Source organism: Ictalurus punctatus, chromosome 7 (assembly GCF_001660625.3).
Source record: "Ictalurus punctatus breed USDA103 chromosome 7, Coco_2.0, whole genome shotgun sequence".
Lineage (NCBI taxonomy): Eukaryota > Metazoa > Chordata > Actinopteri > Siluriformes > Ictaluridae > Ictalurus > Ictalurus punctatus.
The window spans coordinates 13790100-13804416 of NC_030422.2; the positions used below are offsets into that span (position 1 = coordinate 13790100).

General features: G+C 37.5%; 1 protein-coding gene across 3 annotated transcripts in view; it reads right to left on the minus strand.

Moving 5' to 3' along the window:
- Positions 1–9251: 9251 nt before the first annotated feature.
- Positions 9252–14317, minus strand: part of rgs12a (regulator of G protein signaling 12a) — a 38047-nt gene continuing 32981 nt past the window's right edge. For 2 of the 3 annotated variants that reach the window (XM_017472643.3, XM_053681465.1), the window contains 2 exons: positions 13104–13541; positions 9252–9978 (listed from right to left, as the gene is read on the minus strand). In XM_017472643.3, coding sequence (XP_017328132.1) covers positions 9713–9978; positions 13104–13541 — 704 coding nt within the window. In that variant the 3' untranslated portion in view covers positions 9252–9712. Of the gene's footprint in view, positions 9979–10831; positions 10917–13103; positions 13542–14317 lie in introns of all 3 variants that reach the window. The other variant, XR_001813226.3, reaches the window with a different exon arrangement.

Genomic DNA, 14317 nt, shown 5'->3' on the forward strand with positions numbered 1-14317 from the left:
ACAAACAAAAAATGGGGCTAGGGGTAATACATAATTTACGATAAATGAAATTTGAGAAAAGAAAAAATCCTCTAATTACACCCCCCCCCCTTAATTTCCCTCCCACAACTACTGACCTATATATTCATAACTGGATAGATCATGACGTCACCAACAGTGAAGCTACTGAACAGATGTGCTGCATGATGTGCTGCTCCAGCTTAGGGTTAGGGTTAGGGTTAACTATGTCAGCTGCCGTGCGACCAATGTGATGTGTTGCTCCGGCTCTCAGCCACTCACTGAATAGAGCAGACACAGAGAGGTGTGAGTGCAGGAAAGCAAGACCTCATGCTTGCAGGACATTACTGGCCAAGTTGCTAAGGTTTGGCCAAAAAGTCGCTAACTTGGCAGCACTGGTCTGCACTGACAGCTAGATAAAAGGCAGCTGAACTCCGCTTCGCCCCAGCAAAAAGAAAATGGAGAGGGAACGCGGGGTTTTTCGTTTATGCACATTCTATTTGAAAATAAATAATACACTGAGTACCCAAATGATGTCTGTGTTTTTTATCTTGAAAACAATTTGCACCCCCCTTCCAATCTCTGCACGCCCCCTCGTTGAGAACCACTGGTCTATAACATACACACCTTAACTTTAAAGAAACCATAAATGTGAAACAACGTGAAAATGGTTTTATTTATCTTCCTGCATGTCAGGCTTTGATCAAGTTGTTAGAAAGCTATGTGCCTGTCATGTCTACGTCAGAACTGAACTGAACTGCACAGAACTCCACTTCCCACAATGCACCTCCACCTACAAACATACTGTAGGGTATGTCTCAACCAGAACCCTTGAGAGAGAGAGAGAGAGAGTTGCGCCAACGGAAGTTCAAAACGCTTGATCGTCACATGATTCATGTAGACTTCAGATATTTCCAGGAAGTTATTTGCGGGCTATTTCAATCCATAGAGTTAAAGAGACAGAACTGCAATTTATTGGTAGCCAATAAATGCATTGGTTTAAAATATTTATATAACACACCGACATGTGGATGTAGGATGTATATATAGTTACATCAATGTTGTTTAAAAAAAAAAAAAATCCACTAATATTTGAGGATCAGTGTGGTCAATTAGCTTTACCTGTCTTATTAACATGGTTAAAGACTGTGTCGCTGTTGTTTTTAATTAATTTTTCTTTATGTTCTTAAATTTGTAAGTATTTCAAGGGCAATCACGGTCATCTTTATGACTTTCAGATAGGACAAGTGTCACGATTTCCCCTCGCGCTAGCGCTGAAGTATTGCAGCGTGCTCGGAAGCCTGAAGTGTGAGCTCATTGCACAAGCTCGAGCCCAAGCTAGAAGCATGAGCCCGATGCACAAGCTCTTAGCTCCAATGCACGCTTTTGGGTCTTCAGTGACAGTGACTTTGTTGACTTTGGACACATGCTTTTGTTATGGTTTATGTCCTTTCCCTGTATTCTCATTGGTTGTTTCCCGTATGTGTGCAGCATTGTTTTCGGCTGTCTTGTGTTTCACCCCGATTACGTTTGTCTTTTAAACCCCTCTTGTCTCTTTGCACTTCGCATAGTATTGAGTGTATTCACTGTGCCAAGCCTTTGTTCGTGTTTCGTTTCATGGTTTTTGATCTTGGATCTAGTTTCTCGTTTTGTGTTTTGACTTGCCTAGTTTATGCCCGTTTGCCGATCACCTGACCTGTTGCCTGTTTTTGGACCACGCTTTTGATTACCGATTCGGATTTGTCTGCCGGCCTCTCTCAAATAAAAGTCTTTAACTGCACTTGCATCCATCCTAACCTCCATCACTTGAAATACGTGACAACAAGAGACAATCAGTGATTGAGACCACCTTGTGGGAGAGAGATATTTAACCCGAAATTGAGGGAATAATAATAATAAAAATCACACTTTCTTGCACCCACAAAAAAGAGAGAAGTCTCAGATCTGAAATGATTTGCCTGCACACTATACTTAGAGATTGGGAATACTTTGGTAAACCTTTGTCACTCAACACCATTTTCTTTTAAAAAAATTCACATAAATACTCTGATCTCATGCATATCAAACAATTGCAAACAAACACAGGTTTATTAAAAAAATATCTTTGTTAAATATAGGTATGTAACAATTTTTGCCACCCCTTTGAATTCATATGAGAAAAATATATTCGAAGTATATTCTCACTGATATTTTACAATTTTTTTAATACACCCGGGTGACTAGGAACAGGAAATTGCTCAACTATGACTTCCTGTTTCACAGGGGTATAAATATGAGGTAACACATAGGTAACATAGGTAAGGTAAACCAAATTACCTTAGTCATTCATAACAGTGGGTAGGACCAAGGAGTGTGGCTGTGATATGCTGTTGAGCTTCACAAAATGGGAAGTGGCTATGAGAAAATAGCAAAGGGATTAAAATGTCCATTTCAACCATCAGGGCAATAATTAGGAAATTCCGGTCAACTGGAAATGTTATGAATCAACCTGGAATTGGACATGTGTCTATATTGTCTCAATGCACTGTGAAGAGGATGGTTCGAGTGGCTAAAAAAATCACAGTAGAAGGACTGCAGAAGTTAGTTGTGTCTTGGGGTCAGAAAGTCTCCAAAACTACAATCCGAATTCACCTACATCAACCAAGTTGTTTGGAAGGGTTTCAAGAAAAAAGCCTCTACTCTCATACAAAAACTCTAACGTCTTCAGTTTGCCAGACGCTACTGGAACTTCAAATGGAATCGGGTTCTGTGGTCAGATGAAACCAAAATAGAGATTTTTGGCAATAATCAGAGGTGGTTTTGGCGCACACAGAGAGGTAGCCAGAGGTTCCTTATATCTATATTTCCAGTCGAAAGGTACATACAGAAAACTAAACCCATAACACAGTTGTAATGTTATGCTTTAATTTGTTAATATATTTGTTAGTGACTGATATTGTTATGAACATACAGTGGGTTCTAAAAAAATTCTGTTCTTGCACATTTTTCTGTGTTTAATTTGAAATCAAAAATAGTTTAACAATCTGAAATCTCTCATTTGATAAATATTCAGATTCTAAGGCACTCCAAATTAAGCTCAGTTTGCTTGTTTGACTGGATTTGTCCTGTGGCAAATTCAATTAATTAGACTGTCCAAACTGTATATCGCTTATAGAGAGATGAGACAAAGATCAACTTGAACCAGAATGATGGCAAGAGAAGAATGTGGAGGAGAGAAGACCGCAGAATCTGTCACTGTCTTCAAAAAATGGCTAAAGACCCACCTCTTGCATGAACACTTAACTAACCCCTAACTTGCCCCTCCCCCCTCCTGTATAAAAAAAACTGCACTTACTCTGACTCTTACACCTCTATTCTGCCCACTTTGCTTCTCTAGAACTCAATTAAAAATCTTGCATGTTGGCACTCCGTGTATTGTTCTCTTCTTGATAGATCGCTTTGCTTGTATTTCCTCATTTGTAAGTCGCTTTCTGCTAAATGAATAAATCAATTTAAATAAATGTAAAACTATGCTGTCCCAAATATTTTGAAAATGATTAAATTATAAACACATTTACATCGATCAGCCATAACATTAAAACCACTGACAGGTGAAGTGAATAACATTGATTATCCAGTTACAGTCGCACTTGTCAACGGGTGGGGTATATTAGACAGCAAGTGAACAGTCAGTTCTCGAAGTTGATGGGCTGAAAGCAGGAAAAATGGGCAAGTGTAAGGATCTGAGAGACATGATTTGAACTAATGTTATGCTTATATTTTTACAGCATTTAATGTATATATGCATCTTAAATGTGTGTTACATATTATTCATGATAATTTTATAACCTTATGAAACAAAAATAGCTAAAGCATATATAATTTTTCCTAGCTCAAGTTTTTTGGAGTCAGCTTCCTGTTTTACGCTAACTATAGTACGCTAACAGATTGGGCTGTTTTACAGAAATCTATAAATTGATCTGTAAAGTATTCCAACCTCATAGCATCAGTGTTATAATGATTCCCCACCCACAATGTCCATGTTACAAGGGGTTCTGTCACCACCTACTGAGATTTTAACATCAACCACAGAGTATGTGGTCTCATAAATGTCATGATTCCCCCTTGAAGCAGCGTGCTCTAAGCGCGAATGCGCGAGCACCTGCTTTTCCAATGTTGACAGCAGTGACATTTCAACTAGGTGCTTTTGTTATTGTTTATGTCATGTCTCCTCCCCGTCCTGTCATTGGTTGTCATGTCACGTGTTTCCGGATTAGCCTCAGCTGTTAGCAGTTACGAGGGTAATCATGTCAGCATATATACCGCATGCCTCCCAACACTCAATGCGGAATATTAGACTAGAATAGAGCAGATGTGTTTCGTAGTCGTAGTCGTAGTCGTAGTCGTAGTCGTAGTCGTAGTCGTGTTTAGGCTCGTTAGTTTAGTTTACTGGTTTCTCTGCTACCCGTCCCTCGTTGTATGCCACGTTTCATGTCTTGTTTATCAACCCTGTTTTCCGTACCACGACCTTGATCTCTGCCTTGCCCAAGTTAATGCCTGTTTGCCGATCGTCTGACCTTGCATGTTTTGGATTACGTTTTGGATTACGATTTGGATTTGTCTGCCTGTCTTTCTTTAAATAAAACTCTCGTTTGAACTGCGATTGCATCCACCTTATCTTCCGCTCCGTCACGAGACGTGACAATAAACATGAAAAGAAATATAGCAGTAATATCAATTCATACAACCCCAATTCTGAAAAAGTTGGGAGAGTATGGAAAATGCTAATAAAAACAAAGAGGAGTGATTTGTAAATGTACTTTGACTTGTTTTTAAACAAAAAACTTATAAACTTAAAAAAATGTTTTACCTGATCAACTGCATAGTTTTTTGAAGATAACCGTTTATTTTGAAATTGATGCAATCATAGTATATAAGGAGCCTCTACAAAAGGCCTAGTCCTTCAAGAGCAAGGATGGGTCGAGGCTCTCCAATCTACCAACAAGAAATCGGGAGGATTTTGGGCATTTCACCTTCTACAGTGCACAATATAATTAAAAGATTCAAGGAATCCGGTCAAATCTCTGTGCGTAAAGGGAAGGTCGAAAATCACTTCTGAATGCGTGTGATCTACGATTACTCAGACGTCACTGTCTTAAAAACCATCATGAGTCTGTAATGGATATCCTGACATGGGTTGAGGAGTAATTTGGTAAACCTTTGTCAGTCAACACCATTTGCCGCTGCATCCACAGATGTAAATTAAGGCTTTACTATCAAAGCAGGAGCCATACATCAACACTGTCCAGAAGCACCGCCAACTTCTCTGGGCTTGGTCTCATCTGAGATGGACAGTAACACAGTGGAATTGTGTTTTGTGGTCAGACGAATCAACATTTCAAATAGCTTTTCGACAAAACAGCCGTCGTGTTCTCCGGGCCAAAGAGGAAAAGGACCATCCAAGCTGTTATCATTGCCAGGTCCAAAAGCCAGCATCTGTTATGGTATGGGGGTGTGTCAGTGCCCATGGCATGGAATTTCCACAGTTTAAATACACACAAAACAGCAAATAACAGCTTAAAACAGTAAACCTTTATTATGGCTTGTCCAAGACAATTTGGGTGCTAGTGGGTGCTAGTATGGCCGCCTGCAGTCCTGCAGCCAAAATAAGGCAACAAAAGCCCTGTAGAGTTGCACAGCTGAAGAAATGCATAATAGGAGAATGGGGGAAAATTCTGCTCGTTAAAATGTTATTAAAAGAAAAGGTGATGTTACACAGTGGTAAACAGTCGACTGTTCCAACTTTTTTAGAGTGTGTTGCAGTCATGAGATTTGAAATGAGTGTATATTTTCAAAAATAAACTAAATTCACAAAGTAAAACATCAAAAAATGTGTTAATTGTGTTTTCAATATAGTCCAGGGTAAATTGAGTTACTTTTTTTTTTTCTTTTTCGGAATTGGGGTTGTAATCCCAATTCATAGATAGCACTGATATAAGGATCAGTATGTACTATATATACACTACAGCTAGAACCAAATATTCATAGGGATACTAAACTCGAATCTAGTAACAAAACCTGCATAGTGATAATAACATGCTAGTCATTTGACCTCTTTCTGAACCTTACTGCAATATTCATTAGCTCACATTGGCTCATATTTAAAGTTAACCTATAAAACTCATAGGTTTATATTTAATTTATAAAGAGTAGCCAATATATGTATTACTATTACTATGTATATAATGTAAGTAATGGATGTAATGGATATCCTGAAATGGGCACGGGAATACTTTGGTAAAATTTTGTCAGTCAACACCATTCGCCTGCTTTGCATAGTAAAGTCTTAAAGTTAAGGCTTTACTATGCAAAGCAGAAGTGCGCTAACATGGCCTGCCTGCAGTCCTGACCTGTCTCTGAGTGAGAATGTGTGGCACATTATGAAGTGCAAAATAAGGCAATGAAGGGCCCATACAGTTGTGCAGATGTGCAACTGGTGTCTTCAGTGTCCAAAAGCTTAAGAAGTGTAATTAAAAGAAAAGGTGATGTTACACAGTGGTAAACAGTTGACTGTCCCAACTTTTCTGGAGTTTGTTGCAGTCATCAGATTTGAAATGAGTTTAATTTATTTTTTAAATATACATTCACAAAGTTAAACATTAAATAATGTGTTATTAATGTGTTTTCAATATAGTACAGGGTGAATTGAATTTTCAAATGTTTTTTTTTATTGTTTTTTTTTCCTTTTCATTTTCAATACTGTCCCAACTTTTTTGGAATTGGGTCGTAAGATGTCACATTAATTAAGCCATGTTCTTTATCCAATGTTTTCACAGCAACAGTTTTGTAATGCAAGTTTTGACATTCACTTATCAGGCCAGAAATAAACGATGTAATATAAATATTGTTAACTAACTGTCCTAGTCTACCTGAATTCCCCCTACAAAATGTATATTATGCAGAGTACAAAGTAGATCTGTTTGTCAGCTCATAGTATGTATAGAAGCCTGCAAAATCATGATAAGCAAAACAGAATAATGTTTATTAGATTTCAAAATATGTATCCAAAAACAATTAGCCTTAAAGCCTGTATCCACCTGACTTACAGGCCCCAGGTCCAGTGTACTGGTGGCAACACATTTATTTCACCCCTGAACATATTTGAGATTATAGCCTTTCTATTTTTATAAGAGCAGAATAACTTAAACATAAATTCCTGCAAATTCTGATCAGTTTGCTTAATTAGATTAAAGAATTCAGGACAAATAAAGAACTGGTCCAGTTTGCTGGTTCTGTGAAGAGTCTGAAGCACGAAAACTAGGTCCAACTTTCCTAGTATACTTAATTTTATATTTAAATTACAGGCAAAATGTAAATGTTTTTCAAGGAATGTTTTGATATTTGATTAAAGAGTATGTTGGCTGCACTGGAAGAAAATAATCATCTTACGTAACCACTTTATCCTGGTCAGGGTTGCAGCCTATCCCAGGAACACTGTGTATGAAGCGAGAAGACACCCTGGATGGGAAACCAATCTATCGCCAGGCACCAGACACACACAACACATACTCATTCACACCTAAGGGTAATTTCATGTGGCCAATCCACTCTCCACTAACCAGAGAAACGCTACACAGACAGTAACTTGAGCTCAGGATCGAATCAGGGACTCTGGAGCTGTGAAGCACCACTGATACCAAATGTACCACTGTTGCTGCCCATTAAAAATATATTGACATATGAAAAAAATATTTCGGTTCTCACCTGGCAGAGCTGGACCAGTGGTTGGGTTTTCAACAACAGTTGTGCAAACAGTGCTAGGGAAGAGTGCAGAGGCAAAAAAGTTAATAAATTAGCCACCTGCATGTCTGGTTATCATCTGAATTCATTTGGTTTAAGAATAAAACAGTAACTACCATTGTTTAATCATAGTGTATATTAGCCTACTTTGATGAAAATGACAATTAAAAGAGATTATATAAAAAGTATAGCTACCTTATAGTGTATGTATACTGCAAAAACAAACAAACAAACTTATTATTAGCCAGATAGTCCATTTGACTAGACTAGTTATGCTTGACGTGATGTACTGGGAGCTTATGACTATTAAGAAAATCTTACTGTACTCATAAAAGCATACTGGAGAATACCAGTACATACACTTTTACATACACTTTATGTTAAAATGTATAGATTTTTTTATTTATTTCTGTGTCATCTCATGTAGTTAGCGTGTTGTTTTATGTAGCACAATGGTCCTGGAGGAACGTTGTTTCGTTTCAATGCGTACTGTACCTGCTGTATATGGTTGAAATGACAATAAAGCCACTTGAACTTGAACTTGAATACCCGCCCACTTCGAGCACCGAAGAATCCTTTCTTTTGATATGGAATTGAATATTTGAGTAGAAGTAGCCACATGTGTACCTTGCCACCCCAACTTTGCCTCATCTTTGATTGGTCTATTACTCCACTGCAATGCATGCAGACATACGGAATCATATACAGTTCATGTTGATTTAAATTATCATTGTAGCACTGTAAGTAATTTTCTTCATTTTTGAACTTATAGAGCAACTACGGAGCTCATACAGCAATGACATTACACAGCCATTCAGTTTTGTACTGAGAAACAAATCAGATGTATTTCAGGTCATCATATTATTAAAAAATTTTTTTTAAGAAGCAACACTGCAACGATTAAGCACTGAAACTACACTATACAGCCAAAAGTATGTGGACACCCGACCATCACATCCATATGTGGGTCTTCTGCAAATTGCTGCCACGATGTTGGAAGCACAGAGAATGTCTTTGTATGCTATAACATTAAGATTTTGCTCCACTGAACTAAAGGACCCCAAACGTGTTCTAGCACGACAATGCCCCTGTACACAAAGAGAGCTCCATGGTTTATCAAGGTTGGAGTGTAATAACTGATCTGAGATCTGACCTCAACCCCACTGAACATCTTTGGGATGAACTGGAACGCTGGCTCTGCCCTAGGCCCTTTTTGCCCAACATCTATGCCTGGCCTCACTAATGCTTTTGTGGCTGAATGAACACATCTTTCAGCAATGCTTCAAACTCTAGCGGAAAGCCTTTTCAGGAGATTATTATACAGCAAAGGGGGACTGAAACTGAAATGGGATTTTCAAAAAGCACATATGGATGTGATGGTCATGGGTCCACATACTTTTGGACATATAGTGTAACTCAGCAGCCCACCTCAGTTTTTAAAATAAAAGTACACAATCGAAGAAAATGTCTCCAAATTATTAAATATGATCAATTTTATTTACCGTTTCACAAATATTAATTCAATGATTGTCTTTAACATTTGAAGCAGATACACTGGTTGTATCTATAACTTCATCAGTGAGCCTACTGTATATCCAAAGAGGTTAAATCATGTTTATTTTTATTTGAATCAGATCTAAATGGTAAAATCACAGCTTTCATTTTATCATTCAATAAGTTATTGGTTGTCATTACAAAATACATTTGTACACAATTACATTTTATTCACCATTTGTGCTCTAGCACATGTCTAAAAATTTATTTGAAAAAAAAAAATCTATGTAGTATCATTCATACAATTGGCACCCTGTCCCGGGTGTACCCCGCTTGTGCCCCATGCTCCCTGGGATAGGCTCTCCCGTGACCCTGAAGAGGATAAGCAGAATAGAAGATGGATGGATGGATGGATGGATGGATGGATGGATGGACGGATCATTCATACAAATGTAGCTTTGTATTGTGTTGTGCTATTTTGGCTGCCGTGTGAGACATTGTTGAGGGCATGTGGAGGATGGACAGAGGAGTAAGTTCCAGTCCTCATTTTGTTCTGGCACTGGCGAAGCTCAGCTGCGTAGCCCTCAAAGCTCTCATCCTGAGGGACGTCGTCCCCATCAGTCCTTTGCTTAGAAGACTGTGAATCTTTCTGTGCTGGTGTTTTTTCCTGCTGGTGACTCGCTGGAGTCTCGCTTTCATCCACTGCACCTGAGAAAGAGAAATGTTCAAGAAAATGTGGAGCAACTTGGTGAATGACCCTAAAAGAAAAGCAGGAAGGTTTATGTGATGATTTTGGTTAGACAAAAAAAAAAAAAAAAAAAGCTGGGTTTGTCCTTGATGGCAGTGATTCCCAATCCTAGCACTGGAGAACCCATATTCCACACATTCTTATATTTTCCCTGTCTAACACAGCCCACACAATTTATAAATTACTTGATTAAACAAATTTTAATGTGGGCCTGAACAGCAACAAACAAACACTACAAGGCAAAAGTGGGCATTTGAAAGATTTGGGTCATGAAGTCTTTGACAATGGCTAAACTACTTTTATATACACATATTAATTATATTATTATATCATGGTTATACATTTTGTTATATTACAAATAATACTATATACACATAATAGTATAACAGTAAAGTGGTTGTCTCTTCATTTTGTGTCATAAATATCCAAACCATAGGATGGCACTATAACCACTCTACTACTCAGTCCAAGAAACACTTTGCCCTTGTAGCTTTCTTCAGTTATTTATTTCAGTATACATAATTACTTGCTCTATGTCAGTCCTGTCCTCATGGCCTGATAAGCTAAGCTGGGTCTGCAATAAGAATGTTCGGACTAATAATTAAATGCTATGATGGTTTTAACTCCTTCAACCGTTTTATTCCTGTAGTCCGTTTTAATCATAATTTGCTCAGTTTCTCCTGAGCTTGAATATACTCGTGTGAAGACTACTAGAGAGAACTAACATGCAACTCCTTACAAACAAGCAAATTATAAGTCTGACTACAGCTGAGTTGACACTTAGACTTAATATAGTGTTTTTAAAAATAATACCATATTTTGTTGTATTGTGATGTGTCTTGAGAAGTGTGATGCAACTTGATCACAAATCAAAATGAATCAGAAAATGGGTAGAAAACTGTGGAAAAATCAACATGGAAGGAAATGAATTACAAAGAGTGATACTACACAAGATTACAAGCAAGTCTAGTGTGATTTCACCTCTAGAGTTTATTAGACACACACAAAATCAACATGATCTACAGCAGAGGCAGAATGACCTGCAATTTAACAATGCGGTCCTTTCAATGCTGTGGCAGCTGATGTGTAAAAACTTAGTTAAAACTTAGCCTCAGCCACCTTACACTACAAGAGGCTCTGTGAACAGTTGTTATATACAGCCAACTCCAGAATTATTGGCATCCTTCATGAGAATTATATTATTATAAAATTCTTGTATAATAAAACATTATATACCAACAGCCATATTTTGTCAAGTGGAGTAAAAAGGTTTTTGGAACATTTTGTTCCAATACATTTGGCTGTGGAAAGAAAGCTAGCTGATATTAAATAATTACGCATTACACCAGTACATAATTGGGTTCTTCACAACTAGCTACATGTAAGTTACATGATTTTTTAGTCAGTAATATATAAAGGAAGGGACTCATCAACATTTTCTATTTTAAATTTCATTTATGCGGGCTACAGATTTTAATAAATTTATGTCTGTAGTCAAAAATACGCTTCAGAGCATCTCATTGTGTACAAACTGTAAACGCAGTATGACTGATTCAGAGTTAATGTAAAATAAAAAGGTGGTATACATGATAACTGGAACGAGCTTATTTTGTGGATGTTCCACTACAATACATGTAACTATAAACAAATCAAAAAGAATGTCATTTTTTAAAATAAATAACAATGTAATCAGTGGGAATTGCAGTGATATAAGAGAAATAAAATCCTTTGAGACATCGTATAATAATTTTTGGGTGGAAATTTCAAATCATCACACCACCCTGATTACTTTCCTATAATAGCATGTCCCAGTGTTTTATTCATAAAGTAGACCAAAAAAGTTCAATCTTTTCCTCAAGTGGAAATACTCTTTATCGTTCTTCTAACCAAAAGCATTCTTATAAAAACCTTTTAAATAGTATCGTCTCTTACATGGGTCAAAATTATTAGTGCCCTTAAATATTATTTATAATAAATGCAAATCAATTATTGTCCTTGAAAGAAATTTACTTTCAGGAATCTCGATGCTGTCATTGACCATTTCCTAATGATTTACAGCACCACAAATTCTAATCAGTAACGGTATTAGCACAAAACCATGTTGTCTCTGCCAAGAATTACAACATGGCTATATATGAAACAACAAAATTTTGCAATGGGCAACTCAGTCTCTGCATTTGAACCATATAAAATGTGGTCTGAAATTAAGAAGGCAGTCCACTTGCACAAGCTTGTAATATTCTGGAAGGATTGTCTATGATCGTTGTACAGAGCCTCATTATAGGACACTCAGTGTTGCTCCCCAGGAGAAGCTTTTCCAAATATGGTAAATTATTTCAAATTACATGTTGATAGTTATGTTAAGAGAAAAAATAATAGTGTTATAATATTGCTATAAATAATGCTATACAACGTACATGCATGTTTATGCTGAAAATATCACTAATTGATTAGTGTTATTGATTTCATATCATTTTTGCTCATTCTCATGAAGGGTACCATTAATTCTGGAGTTGGCTTAATAAGCCTTCGCTAGTGAACGCTTAACACTTCAGCTTTGTTAAATTGCAGGTTAGGAGGATGGATGGAAAGTGACACACCTGCTGATGAATCATTAGTCACTCTCGACAAGATGATTAAAAAAGTGTAAAGTAACATGATTAAAACATGAAGATTCATCGCACGTAACAAGTGAAATGTGTAGAAAACTAGTAACGTTACCATCTATGGTATGTCATATCTTTGTAATACAATAGTGAAAAACATTGCTATTAACAAAGTAAAGCAAGTAAACACAACTCTACATTTCAAGAATATTAGTATAAAAACTCCTTTTTTCCACATGGATTTGTTCTGATAAGTCCTGTGTGTGTTGATCTGTAGAAAAACCCAGAGCAGAGCTCTGTTCTTTAACAACATAAAGTGCATCTAAAGCTGACAAATGTCAGTTCAATCTGACATTTTTAATGTATTTACATTTACAATCTGAGGCATAATGTTTATTCATGTACAAACATCAGCCACCACAAACATACACTAACTATACACACTAGAGCACACACGGCTAGTCATCCAGGAGAAATACCTGAGCTGGGGTTTCTGTGGGTGGAAGGCAGCGGTGGAGGGGTGATGTTGGCATCGTGGGGGGGTGTGCAGGTTGGCACAGGGGGCAGTAGAGTAGAGTTGGGGCTGCTAATGTCTCCTTCACCCACTAGGGTGAGGTCACACAGTCCCTCACCATCCTGCCCTGGAGGGCCTTGCGCACGGTGGATAGGGGAGAGAGGCAGGGCAAGTGGGTCTGTCTCGTCTCCAGCTTCGGGTTTGTGTCCATTGGAGGTGACAGATGGGGGCTGGACGGAGTTGTAAACATATTTTTGGGAAGTGGGAGTGGAACAGGATGGAGGTGCACTGGGCTCAGGCTTCAGACGCAGAAAGTCAGGGAGCACCAAGTCCTCTTTTCTCAGTAGGCCTCTCTGATCATCAGCACGGCTGCTCTGAGCACGACTCAGCAGCTCAAAGAACTCTGCGAGTAAAAACAAGCAGAAAAAGAAACAGAGAAAGCACAAGTGAATCAAGAAAAATCAACAGTGAGAGAACTAGAGAAAGCAAAGACTGGTAGGTATTACCAATACGGTGGTAGAAAGAAATCTGAAAGGCTTATACTTTTAAAGTTATACCAAGATATAACAAAGAAATATCACAAAAATGTGCTACTAGAATATTTAAATAGTAGTTTTAATAATAAACAAACTTTAAAATAGTAGTAGGGCTGGGCTGTGTAAGTAAATATTGGTCATGTCTATCACAGCACTAATCCTCTTTTTGGAAAAGGACAGAGCACTTTTAGAGTAATTTTAAACAGCTTATGAAATAGGCCATTGTTCCCCAAATATTTACATTTCATTTACATTTCCTTAACTAACAAGTAATAAAAAACGAGTTTAACAAATACACTGAACAAATACCAAAAACAAACAAACAAACAAACAAAAAAAAAAAACAGTGTGTATGCACTGTTTTTGAGTTTTCATAAGTCTTAACAAGTGTGTAAATTTAAAGCATTCCCAGCTATAATTCAATCACTCTTGTTCAGGAGCACTGGCAGCAAAGCTAGAATACAGCCAACCTAACCAAATTTCATGTCAAAAGTCTTCAGTACAGATGACTTTGCACTTTCTGCTTTCTCAGTAACATGACAAGCTGAATGACAAAAAAGACAAAAAAGAAGGGTGAGGGAACAACTGTATATAGCCACTGTAACATACGTAAGTGATAACAGGGATTACTAACAAGGATTTT